Source organism: Ambystoma mexicanum, chromosome 2p, assembly GCF_040938575.1.
Source record: "Ambystoma mexicanum isolate Mex_15411 chromosome 2p, UKY_AmexF1_1, whole genome shotgun sequence".
Classification (NCBI taxonomy): Eukaryota; Metazoa; Chordata; class Amphibia; order Caudata; family Ambystomatidae; genus Ambystoma; species Ambystoma mexicanum.
In genome coordinates, this window is record NC_090923.1 from 1,293,039,417 (window position 1) to 1,293,064,817 (window position 25,401).

Below are 25,401 nucleotides of genomic sequence, written 5' to 3' on the forward strand. Positions count from 1 at the left end.
TAGAAAGCCAGAGTGAGAGAGAGAGAAAGAGAGGCAGAGAGAGAGAGAGAGAGAGAGAGATGGGAAGCAAGAGTGGGAGAGAAAGAGAGAGAGGGAGTAACTACAAGGCTTTCCTACTCCATGGTGAAATGTAGGAACGAGGGGAGAATCTGACCCGCTCTCATTGAACGCAGGACTACATTTTAATACGGACCCAAAGGGTTCTGCAGCCCCGCACAAGCGCAGTCTATCGCTGCGACAATGCCGCAGAAATGGCCCAACCAGGATCTGTTGTTTCCTTCCCATTCTCACATGTAAAGTGCTTCACTGCTTCTCCAAGCTAGGTTTGTGCTCAATAAATACCCTAGTACTGATACTAATGTGTTGAAATATCTATTTTGAAAAATGATGTGGGGATACGACCGCTTGTAAACTTGGAATGTAATATGTTGCTCTATCAGAGTTCAGTAAACAAGCAATGAAAAACATGTATATTTAGCATCGAGATAAATACACCTTTTGCTATTTGTGCGTTATATATAGACTGTAATGTCGGAGTTAGGGAGGCCATCCCTCTCGTTATGTGAGATGGACCTTGCGTGGGGACTGTGTGGAGGAAGTGACGTGACGGCGACGGAGATCCTCAGTTGGAGTTTAATAAAGGTTGGAAATAGTCCCTTTGGTTTGTGTAGGCTCTCTTGTTAAGGCCTACACATACAGGCACAACCCGACACTGGCGACCTCACAGCAGCGTGGCCACACGAAGAGTAGTTCATGATGCAGCAGGAGCCATGCCAGCGAGGTAGAGGCGCCCGATGAAGTACAATGACGTAATTGTAATGACGGCAAATCCCCTCATGATGTTGTGTTGGGACTCCATGAATGGGGATATGCAACGTCCCACCGGGCACTTGTAATCTGCCGCCCGAGGGCTGCTAAAGGTAAATACCAAATGCTGGTATCCTGGCTGCTCTACCGGAGTGAGGCCCATTGTTCTGAGAGTCAACTCTCCTTGGGGGACCCTCTCTCCATAAGTGGATGGTCTGTGTGAGCTTGGGCTGTGTCTGGTAGAATAAAAGGGGAGCAACAGAGCCATGGCCTGATATTTTGACTGAAGGAGTTATATCATAGTGAACAGTCAAGAAATGTTTCAACCAGAAAGGTCTTTACATTTTTTCTGAACTGTTGGTGTCTCTTCCAATGTCAAGTTGAAGATCCGGTTATTGGGTCCCATGTCCTCACATCCAGTGCATTTACATCTTAATAATGCCCGTGCCTCTGCTGCCTTTGCACCTGACCATTTGCATTGTTTTAAATGGGGAAATTCCTCTGTGCTCCCTTACCCTTCTAGGCTGGCCCACTCTTTTTAACATGTGATGTAACTGCAGCAGCGGCCAATGCATGAAGGTGTAAGGAAATGCCACTGTTTAGTCCACTGATCAGCCCCCAGTAAGCTTACCAAGAGCTTACTGGGGGTTCATCTGTGGACCCCATCTCTGGACCTCCACCTCTTGGAACAGTTCAGGCATAACTGAAAAGAAGTGGCGGGAGTGCAGGATGTGGGAACTTCGGCTCAGGCGTCGAGGCTGGCTGCAGTTGATTCTATTTGTGTGGGCCCCTACCTGTGCCTAAAGCTGGAATGAGAGGGCCCGGGTGGAGAGTTGTATGCTGTGCTCCCCTGCAAACCAATAGAGGCATTGTGGTTATGTTCCTTGATGTTCAGACAAGTTGAGCCATCCTGTTTTCAAGTCTTTGCAGTTTCTGAATTTGAGGTTAAAGGGGGCCTGAATACAGGGCGAAACACTTTCGCCCCTAAAGGGCTCATAGTTAACAGAGCACTGCAAACCCTGGAAGGACTGGCCAAGTGTTAATCAGTTCCAGAACAATTTAGGAGCCACAAAGCATAAATGCACCAGATGCAGTTATACTGGTGAGTAGATACAAACTCATTACAAGTTTGGCTGTTTTCTTGCGGTAAATCCCTCCAGAATATTGTCAAGTGGAATTACCATTACCGCTACTTGGTCCAGTGGATTTACCACCAGATTACAAGTGTTGGTAGTGTTCATTTATTTGAGTCCATTCGACTTCTTGGGGATTTCGGCAGAACTACCGCTGGCGGAATTAATTCTCCCAATTTTGCCAATTTTCATCAGTAAAGTGGCAGATTTGCCTCCAGCATTTTGCTGTATTTGTATTTTATTTTGCATTTATTAAGCGCTTTGCGACAAAGCGTTGTAAGGATATCACTTACAGTACAATAAAATCAGTACAATATCATAACAGCAGGTAAAAGTTAAGATTGAAGACGGTGAGCTCCAAGTGCAGAGCGGAACAGAGAATAAGAGGATAGGGAATGAAGAGAAAGGGGAAGGGTGCTCCAATGCAAAGGAGCAAGCAGAGTGAAAGAGCAGAAGCGTGACTGAGCCCAGGGAGAACGAAGTATAGACAGAAGAAAAAGAGAGAGAGAGCGGAGCGAGCGAGAAGGATGAAAGAAGGACGCAAGAGATGAAAGATAAATAGGTGCAAGACCATGGAGGGATTTAAATATCATAACGAGAACATTACATTTTACATTAAAATGAAACCAAGTGAAAGTAATGACAAGGAGAGAGAGAACATAACAGACTAACAGAAGAGTTAAAAATAGATTTACGCAGAGCCAAACGTAAAACAAGTAATCCAAAAAGGGTGCAAGAACAGTAAAACAATTGAGAAAAAATAAGAGAAGGGATAAAAAGCTTAGTTGCACCGAAAGTAAGAAAAGTCCTATTCTTACTAATGTACATTATTATTAATTTATTTATATATAGTTCCTAAACTTTTACAAATTAAAAACAACAAAAAACATATTTATAAACATGTTAATAAAAACGACAGAGCAAGCTAAGATGCAATACTAAATGATACGTCATGTTATCCATATTGCATATAGGGCAGTAGAATGTTTCAAATGAGACAGGCAGTACACTCCGTGCCACATGTCACCAGTCGTCTTAAGTACAGCCAGTTTCGTCTAATAGGAGCCAGGGGGTGAACAGAAATCATAGACATTACATTCATGGGTGGCAGTTGGATTCCCACAGCAATCACTGTCCTTAATATGTATGTATCATTTTAAGATCTTTAATATTATAAATACTAAAAGTGCAAGTCAACAAGGACTATGCAATCAAAATTAATTAAAAATGGTTAATAACTGCTACCGGAGCCATCAATATCTATTGCGATGTCACACCCAGGTTGGACCCACAGAAATCCGTAGATAGCAATTTCTTAATGAAACACCACAGTCTATACAAAGGTAACTGTACCCTTTCGCTCTCTGAATTGAGACAACAGGTCCAAAAAGAGTCCAGCTTTATAGATTCATAGCTGTGCACTCAGCCACCCAGCGCAGTCATGGTAGCTGGACCTAAGTATGAGCACTCTGTGAATAGGTCGTTGGCAGTCTCAAGCGAAACCCGGCTATTGCACATGCCACAAGTCCTATGCTGCAACTGGATGTTATACTGAGCCCCGCAGGTTACCAAAAACGGACAGTGGTTTATCCTTAATCTTAGTATAAACCACCGAACAGCAGGACTAGGGCACTGTCTCAAGTACCTTTGCGTTGCAAGATACAAATGTGTGACCTTTGCGACATGTGCATAAGTGCTCAAAGTTGAGAGGTTTGTGTAATTGTTGGTCCAGTCCCATTGTTTTAGTTGTCTTTTAAATAAATATTGCAGAATGGTAAGACTAGTACCACGTTTAAAGTCAGGAGTCCAGCCCATATTTACATAAAGCTTATCAATTAAATTGTTAAATTAATTTCCTTTGGACAGCCTCCCCAGACCTGCAGTCGTCCTCATCAAGGCGAGCATTTGGCATTTCAGGCTAACGTTAGTTTTTAGGTGCAACATCCCCTATTTAGTTATTGTATGGCCTTCTAAAGATATAAGGCCTAGTTCCAGTCCATTGAAGTCAATTGGAGTCAGTGTAGGCAATTTGAGTATCCTCTTCCAAAAGTAACCCTCGATTTTATCAAGCCACAGAAAATCTGGCATGGGGAGGGCATTGAGGCCGTAGAGCACCATAGGACACAGGCACTGTCTGTACAGGGTCATAATCCCTTCAAGTGAGTACCCCACGGTGTGATTAGCGAAGTTTCCTATCAGGTGGGTCAAGCGCTTTGCTTTTACACTTTTTGCTTCTTTTATTTGATAGTTGGATTTGGATTAGCTCATTTCCAGTCCCAAGTACAGACACTGTTCCACCTTTGCTAATATACCCAGGCTAGTGGTAAAATCAGGGCATTTGATCTTCTTGGGGGCAATCACCACAACCTTGGTTTTGTCCATGTTAATACATAAGTTGTTAGCCACAGTATACTCCACCAGTCTCTCAAACATTGCCTTTGGTCCACTGAATGTGTAATTAAACGGTACGAGGTCGGCCGCATACAATATACAAGGGACATTCTGCCCCCCCCCAACTCTAAGACAACATCCTGTTGCCTAATTAAAGAGCTGGGGGAGGTCTGACGTATATATGTTGTACAGCAGTGGTGCCAGGGTGCAGCCCCGCTTAACCCACATGTAGATCCACACTAAGGAGGTTAAACCAACTGGTTGATCAGTCGCACCCATAACAACGTGTCGTAATGAAGGCCTTTGATGATGGGCAAGAGCCACAAGGGGCATCTTTCCATCTTAGCATATAACTTCTCACAGCTGACTCTGTCAAAGGCCGCCCGGAAGTCCACAATGATAGAGTACAATGTAGCGCCCCCGGGAGATGTCGCTTGCCTATACACAGTGTCCATGAGTCTAATGTTAGGGGAGGTGCCACACCCCGGGCGAAAGCCTGTCTGAGAAAAACTTAAAAGCTTCATCCACCCAGTGTTGCAAGGCCCCTAACACAAATATAGCGAATCATTTTCCGGTAGAGTCCAAAAGGGATAGCAACCTATAATTAAAAGGCATTGCACAGTCCCCTTTTTTATAGATAGGTATTAACACAGCCTGTTGCCATGATGTCTGTGTCACCTGAGAGGAGCACATTTTATCAAACAGAATTTTCAGAATAACTGACATTTGCCAGGACATTATTCCCGGGTCCCTGGTGTTGTTAAGTTTCTTGATTTTATTTTCAATTTAATCTTCAGTAATAATCCAGGTCCATCCCCCGGTCAGGAATTGGGGGCGGAGGCTCTGGAAGGGGTCCCTCTATCTCCCTTAATGAAGTTGAGCCACTCGGACTCCTGGATAGGATTCCGGATATTTTCTCTACTGTCTCCTTTAGCTTTATTCAGCAGGGACCAAATGCAGGGTCGGATTGGACCCTCGACCTTTTGTCCCGTGGCGGGCCGAAATAGTCCCTGGGGAGTGGGGACCGGTTTCTGCCCACACCTGGGCCTGTTTAGAAAAAAAAAAAAAAAGATTTAAAATTATTTTTTTATTATTATTATTTTTTAAATGTACATCTGCAACGGTATAATTCAACAAAGCAAGGTAACAGATGTTACCTTGCTTTGATGATGTATTTGCATGCATGATGTGTGCATCATAAATTATGATGCATACATCATTCACATGCTGCTGTAGCATTCAAATTTGAGGGGCCAGGGACGCTGCCGGGCTGGCGACTGTCACCGTGCCACCACTCCAGGGGGCACGGTGCCCCCTGGAGTTGCTGTGGTGTTGTATTAGTGATAAATATGTATTCTTGTTATTAGGGTAAACTACCAATTTTTGGGTAGAATAAGCATCCATTTCAGACTATGGCCCTCATTAGGACTCCGGCGGAAAACAATAGCACCATGGTCGATGCCGGAGTCCGCCATTGCGGAATGGGGATTTACCACGCCATTCGAAGGTTGGCGGGGCGGTAATTCCCCATGCCACCATGGCCCTTCCCCATTCCCATTTTTGCCCCATAGGGCATAATGGGAATGGGGAAGGCGGTAAGTACGGTACCGCAAATTGCGGTACCGTACTTACCTCGAGAGTCCCTTTCCTAGACCAGCCGTTAAGGTCGGGTCCCGCAAAGGGGCCTGGCAGTAAGGCGTTAAGGGTTTAACGGCGCCAACACCTTTTACGGCGCTGTTAACCCCTTAACGCCTGGGTCCTAATGAGGCCCTATGTATTTTGCCTTTCGCAAGTTGCAGTAATAGCATGTTTTTCTTTTTATGCCATCTCTGTTACGGTCATCACAAGACATTCCATCTCGGTGTCCTCGGTCACTTGACAAAATCCTTGTGCCTAAAAGCTTCTGTACAGTGTAAAAATATTTGACCGTAGCACATCAAGTGCCATTGACTTCATTGTGCCACAATTAATGCTTTGTTGTAATGGGCCTCATTACAAGTTTGCCGGTACAGTAACAACGGTACCGGTAAGCTTGCCGGTACCATTGTTAACGTACCAGCAAACTACAAGTTCTGCTCACGGGTGCCTTTTTGCCTGCCGGGTCTGACCTGGCGGGCTCACCGGCACCCACGAGCAGAGCCTGACGGATGCACCGGCACCATTCACGAATGGTGCCGGTGCATCCCGCCTCCCCATTCCCATCGATGGGAATGGGGAAGAATATTTTCTGGCACCCGGGAATGGGCAATTACCGGGTCCGCCGGATTGTAATACCCCGGTAATTGCCCATTCCTGGGCACCGGAAAAATGTGCACGTTCGGCGGCAGCCTGCCGGTTTTACCGGCAAGGCAACCACCGAACTTGTAATGAGGCCCAATTTGTCTATCGTTGCCACCTCCCTAGCATGCTGTTCAGGATGTTTCTTTGCATGTCTGAGGTAACGTGTGCTCAGGTTATGGGATGTCCTGTGAGTGCACTGCTTTTCCTATTTTGCCCTCCTCTGAAGCCTGAAACTAGATGCATGCAGGCTTGACATGCGGCCAACTTTGCACCAGAACTGCAGATGAATTTAACTGGTCTGCTGTTAAATCTCAGTTACCAGTTTAATGGTATCCACTACAGAGTAATTGCTCATTTTACTATAGCCGATATGATAGCTCAGTGGGTCTCTGCTGCGATGTGTGTGTGATCTGCAGGTTCGAATCCCAGCAAGGCCATCTCAGCCTTTCATCCTTCTTAGGTCGATAAATGAGTACCAACACAGGTTGGGTGATATTGTATGCATATTTGTTTTGTAAAAAAGAGCTTAAGCGTAAGTGCAATACAATAACATATTATCATTTGGCCTTGGACGTCTGCTTGCATTCACAGTAATTTGACAATATGGATCTATACACACAGATATTAATGATACATATGGTGATCCATTCTTGTATGAAATGTATACCACATTAGTGAAATCATAACATATTTTTCGTAGTGTACTTAGGAACAATGCTATTTGATGCCACTTAATGTTTTGTCAAGGGGTGAAAGGTCATGTTTCATCGCTTCCAGGGATGTCACTGTGGGGTGGGGTCAAAGGACATCACTTCCGGTGATGTCATCAGAGGTCAAGGATTTGATAGAAAGGCGACAAGAAGTCAAAGTATCCTAGATGATAGGAGTAAAGGTAGAGAAAGAAAGAAAAGGTTGAGCATCTACTGCATAGAAATTATGGGACATTCCGTAAGAGATAATGGAAGCAAGAGGGGAGGTGTAGAAAGAGCAAAGAAAAGTCCCAGAACAGAGCCTTGAGGAACACCAACAAGAAGGGGAATACTTTCAAAAAATGTCCTAGCCCAGCATACCAAGTAAGAATGATTTGCTAAGTAAGAATGAAATCAGGAACGAACAGAACCAGAATACCCAAAGGAAGAGAGAGATATTAGAAGGAGAGTGTGACTCACTGTGTCAAAGGTAGCGGATAAATCAAGCAAATGTAAAGAAAGGAATGCTTTAGCTAGCGGGCCGACAGAAGTGAGTCACAGACTGCAAGTGGCAGTGTTAGTCCCCATTTATTTGGAGTTCATAGGACTCTATAGGGCATTTCGGCTGAATTGCCACTGCAGTAATTCCGCTGAAATTGGGCAGAAAGTTGGCAGTTTTTACTTTAGCTTATAGCTGGAGGTGAATCCTCCAAGTTTCCAGCCAACTTAAAGTTGGGCAGTGCGGTCATGTGACGGTATACAGTAAAACAGCCGCATTTAACCCGGCCTTAACCCGGCCTTAACAAAGGCCATTTCATTGTCCAAATGAGTAGATATGTGGAAGTTATTGCTTTCAAAAGAGTAATGTACTTGAACAGTTGGCCAAGCTGTGTGAGAACGCAAAATAGGCTGTTGGGGAGCCAGGTATCTCATCTGATGTTCATTGGAAGGGGACCCCCATTTGGTTTCTAAAATATAGCCAAGCACATGTGGACTGCGCAGTAACTTCACAGGGTCCATCTTGCGATGAATCTCACGCCTTTGCAAGAATTGTGAAAATGCATTGTGGAATGGAAGGTTTTCTGACTGATTTCAGATTTATTTCCTCATAATCCCATATGTGAGTTTTAATGATGACATCTATGTCACTTGTGCTTTAACTTCCACAAAATTGTGTACGATATGTCGAATTATTATCAAAATTGTGTTTTCACAGTGTTCAGCCTGGTGCCTAAAGTTATGACGGGGCATATATTTGGCCATGTGGGCCAACCTAGATGTTCTGATCGTTTTTCTCGTACTTCTAAAAGGGCTTAACATGGTTACAATGACCAGGAACATCGTAGAAACCTGAGCTATGCGTCATTTTGCCTGGCTAGGCTTGCAACATGTAGAAAGGTGTCACATATTCCAATGTGGCTCTTCATTGCTATACTGAAGTCTCCTGTCTCAGAAGAAAGGGAATCATGCAATTAACCTCACCCCCAACGTATGAGGGGACCATGGTTTGGAGTAAGTTGATATTTTTCATAACTCTGCTGGCTCATTAATTAGCAGTATTTCATGCTTCCCTGATCACACTTTTAAGGCATCACTTCTCACCAGCGAGCTTCACTGGTAACAGTGTTAGGTAAGATTTTCATAATTATGATACATCTTTCTGAACTGTGTCAACCCCAGAACATTTTGATTGGACTTGGTAATTATTTGACCTTGTCCCTAGGCGAGTGGGAACCATTTTCCCCTAGCACCTAGCCTGTTGCACTTTTTATGGGTCACCTTTTTATGTCTCTCCACAGTGTATAATTGGAGTTATAGTTTCAGTGTAGAACACGAAACTGCTGTGCATGAGGTTACTGGAACACCACTTTCCTTTGACATTTTGCTAAAAAGAAATCGCAGAGGGACTCCAATAAAGAAATCACACAAAAATAAAACTAACCTGAAAATAAAAAATAGAAATCTAAAGACTGCTCGAATGACCACCACAAAAAGCTCTATGCAATTCATTCATTTCAGAAGCTGACCACGACGACATGTCCGTGGATACAAAACAATTGAAGAGTGCCTCTAACTCTCAAAAAATTGGTGCACCAAAAAATAGCGTTTGCTCCTTAACCCACGCTCCGCTCAATGATCTTATCGCAATAATAGAGCAATATACACAACCTGATCCGTTAGAATTAGTTGTACCAGAGCTACATTTAGAAAGAAACAAACGTAATGAGGACAAAAAACTGACTTCTTCTAACAAAATTAATGATGTGCAGGGAAATGCTGAAATTAAAAGAGTTGTAGACTTATATCTAAACTCTTTAAAGCTAGTCAGCCCCCTCCTAATGAAGTAATAGATCAGAATCACATACGTCGGATTGAACAAACACAAAAAGGGCTGTTTCTCACAGAATCACTGTGCCCAAATGTGTAGAAGTCAGCAGGCAGATGAAAATAGTAGACAACCCCATGGCCCGCAAATCCAACCATCAACACTACATAAAATTGGTGAAAGGCACAATTCGGCTCTTGAAAGCTGCCCCAAGGAGAACAGACGTGACTACACCATAGCCAAAAAAAGCCTCATCCTAAATCCCCCACTTTGATTATCAAATGCTGTGCATCACCATATTCTACATTTGACTTATGTAGATCGAGCATCAGGAACATATTCTTTTTTTCATAACACATTTTATTGGTTTTATAACATACGACCGCTGGGTCTACCAGAGCCAGCGTTTACACAACAACAATAATACACATAACAGTGTTAAAGGTAACGTTGAATGGACAGAAACACTCATAAAGAACACATTTGGTATGCTTTCATGTAGTCTACGATATACAGTATAATGTAATTTGATAAGCTGACAAGAGTTTCGGGGGGGTATTGTCTTCCCAAATTAGTCTCTGATGTTATGATGTCCAAGGCACTGAAGTTCACATTGTGTCTTCCCAGCGCTGCCATACCTTGTCTGCTTTTTCTGGGCAGCCTCTAGCTCTATAAACCCTCTTTTCTATTGCGATGCAGATTTCTACATCAGTTATCCATTGCTCCACTTTCAGGGGTTCCGCTGCTCCCCATAGGCGTGCTATATTTCTTTTACATATTGCTGTTGTAGTCATGAGGCAGAGTTTCTCATATTTCGACAGGTCTATCTCGCTGTCCACTCCTAATATCAAGAGTTTAGGATCTCTGGGGATGGTTTGGTTCAGAACCCTTGACAGTACATCGCAGCATTGCTGCCAGTATTGACAGATCACTGGGCATTCCCACAGTATATGGAAACAGGTTCCATCCTCCTCTCGGCAGCACAGACAGTTGGGTTCAGCTATTTTGCCCCAGTGGTACAGGGCCACTCTCGGATAATAGATCCTGTGTAGTATCTTCTGTTGTACTAGGCGTAGTCTCGCTGATATGGTGACTTCCCTGGGGTGTATTAGGATTTGGACCCAATCCTCTGACATAATTTCTCCCACGTCAGCCTCCCATTTCAACTTCAATCGTTCCAGTTCCGGTGTGGCAAAGGAGATGATGACATTATACATAACAGTAGTGACTTTGGCTGGGATGTGGTCCACCACTATGTTCCGTTCTAGAGGAGTAGAGTCTGCCATGTCAGAGAGGGCGGGGAGGTGCTGTTGCAGAGCATGCCGAAGCTGTGCATAGTGGTATCTCTCTGTTTCTGGAAGGCCGAAGGTCAAGTTCAGTTCATCAAAAGGTTTTATGATTTTCCCCCTCCATAATGTCCTGCACTTTTTCTACACCATGTCTCATCCACGCTGGCCATTTCGGCAGTTTAATCACCTCAGGGAGGTTCCTGTTATTCCATAGCGGCTGTAGTGGAGTGATTTTATCCCCCCAGCCTATAAAGGTATGTGACTCTGACCAGATGCGTGGCGGGTGTGAGGACATGTCACGAGGAGATGTTCTAGATGTCACCGTGTATAGCTGCATGGGGGGGGCGCCCTCACATGTGGTAGTGTTGGGTTGGCGTGTAAAGCATTGTTTATTACCGCCATCTGACTGGCCCAATAGTATGTCTGTAGTCTCGGCAGACCGATACCTCCTTCCCAAATTGATCTTTGTAGTGTTTGAAGGGCTATTCTTGGATGGCTTCCTCCCCACAGGAGTTGTCTAAGTACACGGTCTATCTCCTGGAACGTCTTGGTTGGTATGTGCAGTGGAGCATTTTGTAGCACATACAAGTAGCATGGAAGTGTTAGCATCTTGAACAGTGCTGCACGCCCTAAAAGGGTCAAGGGTAGAGACTTCCAGTGTTGCACATCCCTTGTGAACCTTTCTGTGATAGGTTGTAGGTTATTCAGTGTATAGTCGTTGAGGTTTCTTGTTATCCAGACACCCAGATATCGGAACTGTTCATGCGCGACTTTGTATGGGCAGGGCTCAGGGGTCTCGTTTCCTAGATGATTCAATGCGAATAGTGTGGATTTGGATCGGTTCATCTTCAGACCAGTGAAGGTACCATACTCCTGCAGTAGCTGTGTCACCACTGGGCATGCTGTTTTAGGTTGTTGGCGGTATATCAGTAGGTCGTCCGCATATAATGAGACTCTGTCATCCCATTCTGGTCCACCAGGGATGCCATCCCAGGTTCGCGTATCTCGCAACCATTGGCTCCATGGCCAGTGCAAAGAGAAGGGCCGACAGTGGACAACCTTGTCGCATCCCTTTTCCCAGTGCGAAGGATCGCAACGTCCAACCGTTCACCCTTACTTCAGCCATCGGTGCCTCATACAGCAGTTGGATCCATGTCGGGAAACGTTTGCCAATCCCCATCTTGCGCATAATCGCCCAGAGCGCCTCCCAGTGGACCGAGTCGAAGGCCTTCTCAAAGTCCACTGCGAGTATTCCCACAGGGGTATCCAGGGTCTGGGCACGCTCAATGGCCAGGTGAAGTCTGCGTATGTTCATCCTCGTGGATCTACCGGGCATAAAACCACATTGATCTGGGTGTATTAGGGATGTTATGACCTTTTGTAGACGTGTCGCTAGTAGTTTCGCCAGTATCTTCATTTCGCTATTAATCAGAGGTATTGGTCGATAGGAGCCGCAGTCGTCCGGGGGTTTGTCTGCTTTGGGCAACACAATTATTGTCGCTTTTCCTAAATCTGCTGGTAGACTGCCTACATCTCGGGCATGTAAATACAGCTTAAGTAGATGTGGGGCCACTTCGGATCCGCCTATCTTCTTCCAAGTTTCAATGGGAAAACCATTCGGACCGGGTGTCTTTCCCGACTGGAGTTGCATCATAGCTGCCACTATCTCACCTTCTGTGATTTCCATTTCCAGCTTTGCCGCTTTTTCCGTGTTGAGAGAGGGGAAGACAATCCTCTCTAACACAGAAATGTCAGTGGGAAGCTCAGGTGCGCTGTATAGACTCTCGTAGTATTTGGCAAATTCCTCTGCGATGTCTTCGTCTGTTGATCTCGTTTCGGCGTTTTGTGTTCTGATCGCTCTTACTTGGCCATGTCCCTCATCCCTTCGCTCAAGCCACGCTAGTATTTTTCCAGCTTTGTCTCCTGTTTCATAGATTCTGGCTCTCATCGCTCCATGCGCCTGTTTGGCATTGTCCAGCGCAATATTTTGTAGCTTTTTCTGAGCCAGGATCAAGGCTCTATTCGTGTCGGGGGTGTCTTGGAACAGGTGTGTTTCCTCCGCTAATTTGACGTTTTCTTCTGCTTCCCTTGTTAATTCCAGGTATGCTTTCTTTTGCGCTGAAGTCCAGGAGATAATCTCCCCACGAATCACAGTTTTGTACACTTCCCACAGAGTAATAGGGGAGTCCACAGATCCTTCATTTAGTTCGAAGTACATTGTGCTAGCGTTTCTGTAGTCGTTCTACTAGTTCCGGGGATCCCAGTTGGTAGTTGTTCAGCCTCCATGTTGGAGGTGGGGTTGGTTTGTGTGTTGCAATGGACATGAGTAGGGGGGAGTGATCCGAGATGCCTATTGGGAGGTATTCTGCCTGTGTCGCTGTGTGTATTATTGATGCTGGTATAAAAAAATAATCCAGGCGTGACAAAGATGCATGTACCCCAGAGTGGTAGGAGAATTCCTTGCCTTCCGGGTGGAGGTCCCGCCACACATCTCTAATTCCAAAAGCTTCAACGAAATTGGCTAGGTTAGTTAGGCGATTCGGGTCTCTACTGCGCAGGTGTGTGTGGTCTCGAACATTATCCATTACATCGTTGAAATCTCCCCCCAGGATTAGGATCTCTGACGTGTTCATCGTGAGCAGTGGTGTTATGTCTTCTATCAGCTTGGTCTGCAGCGTGGGTGGGGCATAGACCGCCAGCAGGGAGATCGTCTTGTTCCAGAGTGTGCCCGTGACATGCGTGTACCTGCCTCCAGTGTCTTAAATTGTGTTCGTGAGGATGAAAGGAAGCCTTTTATGTATCAGGATTATTACTCCTCTGGCTCCCATCGTAAATCCTGCTGTATCGCTGTGTGGTAGTTGGATCGCTTGAACAGTGTATTGGTCGTACCCGCTAAGTGCGTCTCCGTTAAGAAAGCTATGTCTGGGCTATGCCTATTGAGAAATTGTCGCACTAATCGCCTCTTCAGACTGTTTCCTAGACCATTTACGTTCCAGGTGAGGAGTTTTAGGGTCTGAGTTTTAGTGGTTTGTGAGCTCATTTAAACGTGACGACAATGTTCTTTGAATACTGGCCATTGTGTGCATGCATACCTCGGCAGAGCACAACGACCTATGTCGCTCTCCAACTTGTGTCTCAAATACTTTGGTGTTCCATTGAGTTTGTCCATCCTTTAAACATAAAAACACATACCCAACTCCTCCCTCCCTATACTTCACCCCCAACTGAAGCATCTGTCGCCCCATGGTAACTCAAACACAAATTAACTTCAAAGTAAATTTCAAGGAGGGGGCTCTCTCAGGGGGGGGTCCTCTTTCTTGCGCCGAATGGTAGCTTTTTGCATGGTGGGGTGTTTCTCATGATACAGCCGGAGGTATAGCAACATTGTGCCCATTTAATATAGTAGGGCATTCCGTTTCTTCACTGTAGGATGTTACTTTATTTAGTGTACAACCAGTTCCGCAGCAGGTTCTGGAGCCTCTTGTTCGTTTTGTTCTGGATCTCTCCTTGGGGAGGCTCGCTGTGGTCTAGGCCCGGGTCTTCTTCTCTGTTTTCCTGGTCTTGTGGACCAATCTCCTTCAATATGAGCCTCAGCCCATCTCCAGGCTTCCTGTGGGTCTGTGAAACGAACTGTCAATCCCTTATGATGAATCTTGAGTTGGTCTGGGAAGTGAAGGCCGTATTTCACTTTCATCTGCGCCAATTGCCTCTTAAGTGGCTCAAAGGATTGCCTTGCGCGTTGCACCTCCCGGGTGTAATCTGGGAAGAAGGCTATTCATGACCCATTGTGTGTAACTGACCCATGTGAGCGTGACATTTGCAGGAGTGCATCTCTGCCGCAATAGTTCAGTAATCTAGCAATTACTGTCCGAGGCGGAGCACCCGGGGTCGGTCTGCCCGATGGCATTCTGTGGGCCCTCTCTACAGAGAAAAATTTTGAAAAAGAGTGGGGTTCAAAAATGTTAGTCAGCCACTGCTCGAGGAACAACTCTAGGCACTGCCCCTCCTCCCCCTCCGGCAGGCCCAGGATGCGGATGTTGTTGCGGCGGGACCTTCCTTCTTCCTCATCCACTCTAGCCTCCAGGGTTTTCAGGCGGGACAGGGCTTCGGACAGTTGTCTGTTTATCCCACTGATGTTGTCCTCCACCTGTGAGATACGGTGCTCGGCCTCACCTGTTCTGGATGTTAGCTTTTGTAAATCATGCCGCAGGAAGGAGACATCCGCTGCGATGCTATCCATCTTAATTTCCATGGCAGAGCGGGAACTGGCGATGGCAGCCATGACATCTCGTAAGGAGAGGGGTACTTCTTCTGGCGGGGAGGTCGGTTGTGCACCCACTCCCGTCTGAGTCGGGGCGGCAGCGACCGCAAATTGGTCCATGCTGCTTTGGGTTGATGCTTTCTTTTGCATGTCTTTTCCCATCTCGATGTGCATTTATCGCTGCGGGGATCAGCACCGCTTGAACAGTCCCAGTGCAGCAGTCGGCCCCCAGTTGGGATCGGTATCCTCGCTGTCGCCCCTTCTTGGTGGTTCCTTCTCCACTGTGAGGTGTGTTGTGGCTTGTCTTTCGCCGGGAGCAGTTGTCAGGTGGGGTTTGTACTACAGAACATATGGGATTATAAGTGTCCTCCTTAATAGGACTGATGTCCGCACTGTCACGAGACCCCGAGAAGGGCCCTCGTCGTATCACCAGTCTCCAGCCGGGCCCGGTCCCCACTGCTGGACTGTAGGGCCCCTTCGTGTCCCACACCTCCTCCTTCGTAGGGATAGATCACCCCCTATCTTTGTTTCTTTTCCCAATGGTTGATTCTACAGAGAGGTCGGGAGGGGCTAATGGAGGAGGGGGCCCACTTACTTGTCGTGCCTCGGGGTTGCTTTCAGTGCAGTCGCCGGTCCCCTTCCGCAGACCGCTCTCCGCGTGGTAGCGCAGGGAGGAGGAGAAAGCCCGCCACGGGATTGTCACCAGGCCTCGGCCGCCATCCTGGATACAGATCGCGGGCCAGCGGCCCACAGCGTGGGCTCCTCTGCGCCTTTTGTCACCTCGGTGAGTTACAGAGGATTACCCAGACAGTGGCACCAGTAGTTGGCTTATGGGTCCCGTAGGTGTCAGCGGGTAGATTCGTCGCTGTGCTCCGGCAGCAGTGCTGATACCCAGTCGCGATCCGCTTCCCTGCGAGGACCTCCCGTGCAGGGAAGGGAGGGAGTACCAGTTGTTTCGTCCGGAGTTCGGCAGGAGGGCTTCTCTTTCCTCTGACTCTCCGGCTACCAGGGTTGTAGTCACCAGTAATCGCGGCCGACGCCGCTCTCCGCAGCCATCACCGCCGGCACCCGCGGCGTGAAGGGCAGCGCCGGTTCCCAGCCGGCAGGTATGAGGCTGCGACTCCCGGCCTCACCGCCTCTCCACAAGCGCACAGCTCCTCCAGTCTCTCAGGATGCTGATGGAGGTCCTCACCCTCCGGTTCCAGGGAGGCCCCAGCTACATCCACAGCTCACCTCCTCCCCAGCAGACAGGCACGGGAATTTGGTTCCGCTCTCCACACATCAACCGCCGTGCACAGGGAGCAGCTATCGTTCGTCCAGCTCCCCTGCGACACGGCGCAGGTATCTTCCACCACCGCAGGAGCCGAGGGGTTCTGTCCGTTAGGAGAGACGAGTCAAGGCGGCCATCTTGAAGGCGCCTCTCGCGTTTTACGCGCCGAAACTTCTTCTCGCCGTAATACCACAAATCACAGGATTTGCGAGCTGAAAATTGTCACGGAGCTGCTTCTGACAGTTACCCAGTTGCACTTGAAAATTCGGGTCGCTACGTCCCATCAAAAAGGATAATATTCTCAGGATGTTGTCGGCGGCAAGAGGAGCTCGCGGGACTCACGTCTCCTGAGCTCGCATGTTGGCCACGCCCCCGAGCATCAGGAACATATTCAGTGATGTTCAGCATTGGAACATATCACGTCCGTGGATGTTGAGCAGGTAGAATTTTTAAATGACACTGACTTATCAATTGCCAGACTTTGGATCCCCTCCGGGGTCGTATTGAATACAATCTGGAAGTCCAAGATGGACCTATTCAGGCTGGTCTTCATTGTTGCCCAAGATCCTAATATGGGAGAAGCCAATACTTTAAATAAGGCAACAAATAGATCTATCACTAAATGCACTAAATGTACTCAGGAAGAGACACTTCCAATAACCGATCATCCCTATATGTTTTATGTTATGTTATGTTATGTAATGCATAACAGCCAGTGATTAAGAACAGCAAGAGATTGAGCTTGGCCAGCTGGAATACCTGCAGTCATGCTCACTTGCAATGCTCTAGAGATAATCACATTGAAAGATTCGATATCATAGTCTTTCAGGAAACAAGGCTGACGGTAACTCCCATGTGGAACGATCATGAAATTGTGCTACTTCCAGCTGAATCCTCTGCCCGGGGCAGACCTACCTCAGGTCTCCTAGTAGGTGTCAAAGAAAGTGCAGGACTTTCAATTCAGCCGTGGGCTGCCCCGAACAATTTTCTAAAACTAGTTAAAAATACATATTACAACCGACAAATAGCACTTTTAAACATATGCAAAAATCCAGCTGGAATATCTGATGATAGCTTTTACAAGACGCTGGTATCTTTGCGAGACACCATACCTGTCACACCATCATTGCAGGAGAACTAAATCTGCATTGCCTCACTATTAGTAAGCAGAAGAGTGACGCCCCAGCTGGAAGATGGACTAAGCTAATGAAAGGAAGAGGTTCCAGAATGGCCAATGGCACACTACCAGGTGATATCCCTCCGCATAACACCTGGAGCCGAGGCTCCTCAAATAGCACCATTGACTATATATATTTAGATGATCAACTATTTACTGTCACAGACCAATTTGAAATTGTAGAACAATCTCAGAGTGATCATCACATGCTTATGCTCTTTTGGACTTGGGACAACACAAATGCCAAAACTTCACCTCAATGGCTGGAATCTTTGTTTATACTTAACAATGCGAGAACACGCTTTTGATTGACAGAAGACAAATTATGCATGTTAAACCACAAAATTGTGCAACAACAATCTGGAGCCCACAGTATCGCCTTTACACTAGCCTTGAACTTATTCAAAACTTCTTCCACGTCTTCGAGCCAACCAATCCTCAAGTACAATCATTAATTTAATCCGAAAGTAAAACAAAGGAAGGTTTTTTTTTCATGTGAAAATAAATCCATTAGCAAACTACCAATGATTGACAGATCGAGTGCACTAAAAGCATTTAAATGTAGATATAGAAATTGGATCCGTGGAAGAAAGGTGCTTTTGTTTCAACAGGATAGTGAATCCATGTTAAAATCAATAGCAAACAAAAACACAACCCAGATTTGGAATTTACTGAACCACACTAAGCACACCACCTGTAACATCACCCAATTAAATGGTGTCACAGAACAACAGTGGTTGATACACTACAATAGCTTGTATGCTGATGCCAACAATACTTATACTGTATGCCCTCCACAATTGTCCAAATCATGGGACCTACTTTCCTCAGAAGATCTAATAGACGATCTCATTCAAAAAGCTAGTGGGTCTAGAGCATCTGGCCCAGATGGCCTGAGCAATATAATGTTTCAGGCACACCCAAAGAAGTGGTCCACCATCCTGAATAAAATTTTTAGGATGTATTCAAGACTCAGACAATACCCAGCTCTTGGTGTAGATCCGTGATTGTTCCGATATTTAAGAAGGGTGACCGCTCCCTAGCTAGATGCTCCGGGCAAAATGTGTGCCGGCTTAGTTCTTCGTGACTTCAACGCATGGACTCTGCAAAATCAAAAACAAGACCCTAATCAAACTGGCTTCATAGCTGGTATGGGAACTGGAATTAACCTAATGTGCCGCAATGCTGTCAAAGCTCACTCACAGACTACCAAACAGCCAATATACTTCGCGTTTGTAGATTCCCATTTTGCATTCGATTCTGTCTCGCGAGTGCTTCTCGTGAATAAACTGCACAATGCTGGTTGCCAGCCTACCCTATATGATACTAGCAATGCTTTACACTATAATACTTCTGTACAAATCAGACTAACCACGGATGGGCTCTTATCCTCTCGCATTCGTACTTTCAGGGGGCTGAAGCAAGGGTGACATTCATGACATAAAGGATGCCTTCGAGCATAATATTGCTGACTCCCCTAAACTAAATGGCGAAGCCATCTCCGCTTTACTGTATGCTGATGATTTGGTCCTTATCTCTAAAACACCAATGGGTCTTCAAAAACGAATCGATTCTCTGACCAAGTATATCATAGATAATCAACTAACAGTAAATCTTCAGAAAACTAAAATCTTAGGCTCTTCGCACAGGCAAACATCCTGTAACACATTCTCATGGACCATGAAAAATGTAAAGATAGAGAGGGTCCAGCAGTATACGTACATAGGGATGAACATTCGTAGTGATTCCCAGAACAAAGTCCACCTTGTGAATCTGGAGCAGAGACTAATTACAGCCATTTCTCAAACTAAGATCCTACTAAGTAAATAGGTGAAATTCTCATTAAGTCCGGCCATGACTTACTATAACCAAAAAGTCACCCATACTACTATATGGCCCAGAAACAGGAGAAACACTGCCTGAAGCTTTCTTCAACAGACTTGAAGGAAAATATTGGAGGCAAGTTTTGCAACTTCCACAATGCACACCGGTAGCCGGGTTGGGATATGTATTGGGGCTCATATGCTTGAATGCCTTTTATCAGTGGCGACTCTGTGCTCTATTCAGGAAATGGACCTCATCATGAGACCGGCGATAGCCGTGCCAGTGCCGTCGGAATCATTTTTTTTCTAGCGCCCGGGAATGGGCAATTACCAGGACATTACGGCCCCGGCAGACCTGGTAATTGCTCATTCCCGGGCACCGCAATACATTACTCCCCATTCCCATTTGAGACCCATTGGACTCAATAGGAATGGGGAGGCCGGATGCACCGGCAACATTCGTGAATGGTGCCGGTGCATCCGACATGGACTGTTTGCGGGTGCTGGTCCACCAGCCAGGTCAAACCTGACAGGCGAAAAGGCACCCGCAAGCAGAACTCGCAGTTTGCCGGTCCGGTAACAACGGTAATGGCAATCTTACCGGTACCATTGTCACTGGACCGGCAAACTTATAATGAGGCCCATTGTGTCTTTCTTAAAAGTGGAACATTGGGTTTTGCTTTCCCTGGTCTGCTTCATACAGATGTAAAAAAATCTTAGGGTTTATACATAACTTGAGGTAGGTGGATGCTCCTTTACAAAATATGTAAGTCATTTTGCCATAACTAGTGTCGGTGCAAGCCACTACTAGTTAAACAGTGGAACTGTCATAACTGTCATTTTACTGGAACAATTGTGGGTGTGTGCCACTACTATTTAAGCAGTCACTTGAAAAGTAATAAGTATTGGTACTGTTTTATTATTTTGAACTGAATGTGTGTAAAAGCTTATCAATAGTATTTACCTACCTTGAATAGCAGATTGTCATTCTTAAATTGTACCACTGGGTATTGTTTCCCCTGATCTGCTTTATACAGATCTAAAACAGTTGTAGAGTTAATACTTGTCTTTGAGTTGCTTGTATGACATGATATGATATGTCATTTATAACGTGCCTGTACACAATTGTGTCTAGGTGCGACAAGACAAGGGAGGAAGACAGAAGGAGGACAAGAGAAAACATCTTACTAGGCCTTGTGTCATTCAGATCGTGCCAGTGCGAGAACGAGAAGTGCAAGGTGAAGGGAGGGGGAAGTGCAAGGGAGAGGGGAGGGCAAACAGGGCAGCAATGCTCTGAGTAAGTGCAGCCAGGGCAGCGCGGGTCTGGGTAGTGCATTGAGACAAGGGACTGTAGGGTTACAGTTACAGACTCTAAGTGCGTGCTAGGACCAGAGGCAGTGCAAGGACGACTGATCAACAAAGGGCCTGGTACCCAGTGAGACTCTAAGGGTAGCCAACCAACCAGTTGGTACAGCAGACAGGCAGGTCAAGTAGGTGAGCAGGGGAGGGGGAGAGAGAAAGCAGAGGAGAAGAGGAAAGTTTTGAGTTGCTTCTGGAACTTCAGGTGGTCCAGGTCAAGTTTGAAAGGGGCAGGGAGGCCATTCTAGAGGGAAGCACCTGCAGAGAAGAGATATCTACCCCCCACTCTCTGCCTGGAGAAGCGTCTGACCCTTAAAGAGTTGGAGGTAGCTGAGTGAAAGGCCCAAGAAGGAAGGTATTTTGGAAGAGAGCGTTGAATGTAGTGCGGGGCCTGGCCCCAGAAAGCCTGTGGACAAAGCAAAGGGTCTTGAACTTGATCCTTGCAGCCACCGGGAGCCAGTGGAGAGATTTCAGGGCTGGAGAAATATTGTCCCTGGGTTTGAGGCGAAGGATAAGTCTTGCAGTCCTGTTCTGGATTAGTTACAGAGGGCGGAGAGTAGAGGAAGGCAGGTTGAGAAAGAGTCTGTTGCAGTAGTCCAGCCTAGAGAGAACCAGGGCTCTGGAGACAGTGGGCTTCTGGAGGAAAGTGAGAAAGGGAAGAGGCTCTTCGAGGAGGTGCAGCTGATAGTGGGACTTCTTGGTGACATCCAAGATGTGAGGAGAGAAAGAGAGAGTGGAGTCGAAGATGGCAACAAGGTTTTTTGCTTCACAGGAAGGTGAAGGAAGAGGGCCCAGTGTGGGCAGCCAGAGTGAGAGAAGGAAAGCAGGAGCAGGGGTCCCAATGAGAAGGTTCTCCGTCTTACTTGCATCAAGGTAGAGTTTGTTGGAGGCACACCAATCCTAAATTGTGGACCGACAGTCAGGAATGAGCGAGAGAGGAGAGGAGGTTGAAGGAAAGCTGGGTGTCATCAGCATAACACTGAAAGTTAGAGGAGAAGGTAGAAATCAGCTGGGTCAAAGGGGCCAAGTAGAGGTCGAAAAATCAGGGTGACAGGATAGCGCCCGGGCGAACGCCACATGTAGAGAGAGAGGTGGCAGAGAGAAAGGCACTAAGTTGGACCTGCGAGGGGCGGTCCAAGAGGAAGGAGGTCAGCCACTTGTGGCCCTATCCGTGATGCCCATGTTCTCACAGAGTAATTTGATCAGGATGGTGTGGATGACTGTGTCACATGGCCCACAACATACTGCTAGCCTAACATACCTGCAGGCTCTTCCACATACACATTCCTACATGAATTCTGAAGGCCGTCGTGCACAACCTCCACTACCCAAAACCACCTTGCTCTAGACAAAGTCATTCCACCCACATTGGAACAATGCAAACATACACGAGTAAGCAACACTTCTGCATCTGTCATTACCACATGAAACTCTGGATAATTGGAAATAATCGGCTATCTCATATCGCACTTCTCAACAGTGATTGCCATGATAGACTGTAGACTAGCAAACACCTCTTGATATGTCATTTCAACTTGCACCAATACCTAATGACTTAGTAATGTTTATGAACATCTCAGCCCCTTGGAATGTGCACATGACACCTGCACGGCTCCCACAATGCAGCATAACCCACACATTGTCATTGAAATATGTGTTGTGACTAACACACTGTAACATTAACAATGAATAAACTTGCCCTTTGTACCCAAATTACAGACGGCATTCTTTAGTTTTGGCTACTAGGTGGCGCTTCAGCACCGCCTGTATGGGAAACTATTTCAGTGGAGTAGAGCTAGGAGGGTTTTGACATGTGAGGAGGGACATACATGTTGTTGGTATTGTTTGGTTATTAACCCACCCATTGACTGCCATTGGCCATGCTAATCCGTTTGGGAATTCCCACCCAATACCTGCACTTCCCTGCTTAGAAAACACACTCCTGGGATCTCTTTGAGCTAGCACTACCAAGCAGTAAAATCAAAATGTCGGCCTGCCAGTATTATTTCGAAGCACTCTGCTGAGAGATAATTACTTAATTGCAGCCGTAATGTGCTACTGGTGTAATACACATGTCTTAACCAAGTGTGCCTTCAGTCACTTGATTCTATTGAATGGTACAGAGGCCTCTTATTATTACAAATTCTCTCTTTCCTCCACACAGCAGTCAGAAATAAAGAATTAAAAAAAACACAGCCCCCCATAACCCTTCTTTTGTACATGTGACCCTCTTAGCCCAATCGAGCCAAAGCTTACTTTATAAAACATCTCAGCATACTTTGACCGTCCTCTCTTCTGGTGTAAACCCTTCAAAACCCCTCCCTCGCCCCTCATGTAAAGAACAGAAGAATGGCCAGGCATGCCCAAATCCAACAAGTGTATTCTGAGATTGTATCCCCACACCTTGCCTGAATGGAAACCACCTGCCATGGAATATGATTGAGGAATCATTAGGGCGGGCCATTAATAGAATCCCGACTCACCATCACAAGCTAAGACCAATCAACCTGTCATACATGTTTAAAGCACCTCTAAAACAGAACAAGTGTGCACTGTGGGCTTGCTGTAGAACAGATGAAGCACCCAGTCTCGGGACCAACAAACTTGGACCCCCTGGCTAAATGAGACCAAAATAAGGAAACGCCAATGTAATTGTAGATTCCTTTTTACATGATAGTGAGGTAATTTGTTTCAATAACACCACAGTACCATACATTTCTTTTTCTCCATATTTTTAATTTCTCCAATGGTAAATACAATCTTTTCTCCAAGGTAATGCACAGTCTTTTTTCTCTTTCCTTTTTCTATAGTATAACACAAATTAATCATCATAAGTTCTTCTCTCTCTTAATACATTTCCTCTCATGTGAGGAGAAAATATATGAGATAAAACGCATGAGATGAAATGTATAAAGATAGAGAAGAACATATGATGATTAAATCTGAATTTTGATAAATATGGAGCAAAATAAATGTATGGTATTGCAAAATACCTCACTATGATGTAAAAAGGAATCTACAATTACAGCTGGCACATTTAAGAATATACCTCTTGCAAAAACATATAACACATGATATTGGAGAGTCACAATACTGGTTTAACCTATGCATACAACTGTTGACCAATCAAATAATTGACGACAGACTCGCCGACTGGATATCCTCTTTGACTGAACCTTTCTAAAGTTTAACAAAGGAAACGACAATATCAACCTGGACCATAACCCAACACACCCACATAAGCTAAGGAAAGGCTTGCAAAAAGAGATATAGATTTGATCTGAGGAACAGCTGCGGCCAGCAGTCCTGGCTCCATAGGCCCGCAGTCACTGGCCCAACAAAGGTGGGGGAAATTCGCGAATCCCGGAAAAGAAATATTTGCACAATACTCGCCTCCATGTCATTAATAGAATTCCGACTCTCGGCTCTAAGCTAAGAATAACCAAGATTTATATTGGTTCCTTGCACTGAAGTCCTGTTAAAAACATTATTAGATAGGTATTTTCCAGGCACTGATACCATGCAGAGAGGTAATTGCACCATTATCCAACTGTTGCCATCTTATGGCTAGGTAGTACCATTACGGCAGTGCCTAGCCAACTAATGCCTACACAAAATCTGAAGCTGTTACCTCCCAATGCCTGTTTTTCCAGTACTGTATTCACAATGGAGCCTGGTTGTCGGCCCCCTCGCAGTACTAGGCCTCCTTAATGCTGGCACCAGGCACCTTCTTCTGCGTACACACCAATGCTTAACTCAATGATTGCGGAAGTGGGGGGCGGGGCGGTTGCAGGGGGTCTCCCCATGCATTTTTTCAAAGATGGACATGAGAAGTGCCTACAACCAAATACAACTACATCCAGGGTCTAAACATCTTACAGACTTCATAACACTGTTTGTGGTGCTAAAATACATGAACATGCTATTCGGATTCTATTTGGCTGTGTCTATAATTTAGAGGTTAATATTAATCGTCCTGGAGGGAATAGCGGGAGTAAAATACTTCAAAGATGGTTTATTGATGTATGGCCAAATAAACTAAGATCACAATGAGACACTGGGCAAAGCTCTTACCATATTATGGAAATGTGGACCCCCATCTCCACAAGTGTTAATTCCTACTCATTCCTACAAAAGCAATTGGACTAGCTGGTCTGTTTCATTTCTAAGGAGGAGTATCTCCCAAAGACAACTTTGTGAAGAGCATTTCGGACTCACTTAGCCGATAGACAGAGACCAACTACAGTCGTTCATGGGAATGGCCGGGCATCATGCAAAATTCATCAAGAACTTCTCCAACACAACTAAATGCATTATGCAACACTTACGACAGGGCGCTACATACGAGTGGCCATCTGACTGCAAAGCAACCTTCACAGAGGCCAAGGAAGCCATAGTGAATGCAGGCCTATTTCCCTTCGACTCCGAACTATAAACAATACGGTCACAGGAGGCCAGCGAATACTAGTTAGGAGCCGATCTGAAGAAAAGGATGGGATCCGCAGCAAGGACTATAGAATTTGCATCCATGCACCTACAGGCTCGGAGAGACACTAGCCAGTTATTGAGAGAGGATTGTCAGCATGTACTGGGGCA

General features: G+C 45.8%; 1 protein-coding gene across 1 annotated transcript in view; it reads left to right on the forward strand.

Annotated features, from left to right (window-relative positions):
- The window catches only part of LOC138567883 (otoancorin-like), a 119,437-nt gene extending 115,234 nt beyond the window's left edge, over positions 1-4,203 (forward strand). The window contains exon 7 of the mRNA XM_069646380.1: positions 4,189-4,203. Within this exon, the coding sequence (XP_069502481.1) occupies positions 4,189-4,203 (15 nt within the window). The remainder of the gene's footprint in view (positions 1-4,188) is intronic.
- Positions 4,204-25,401: the final 21,198 nt, after the last annotated feature.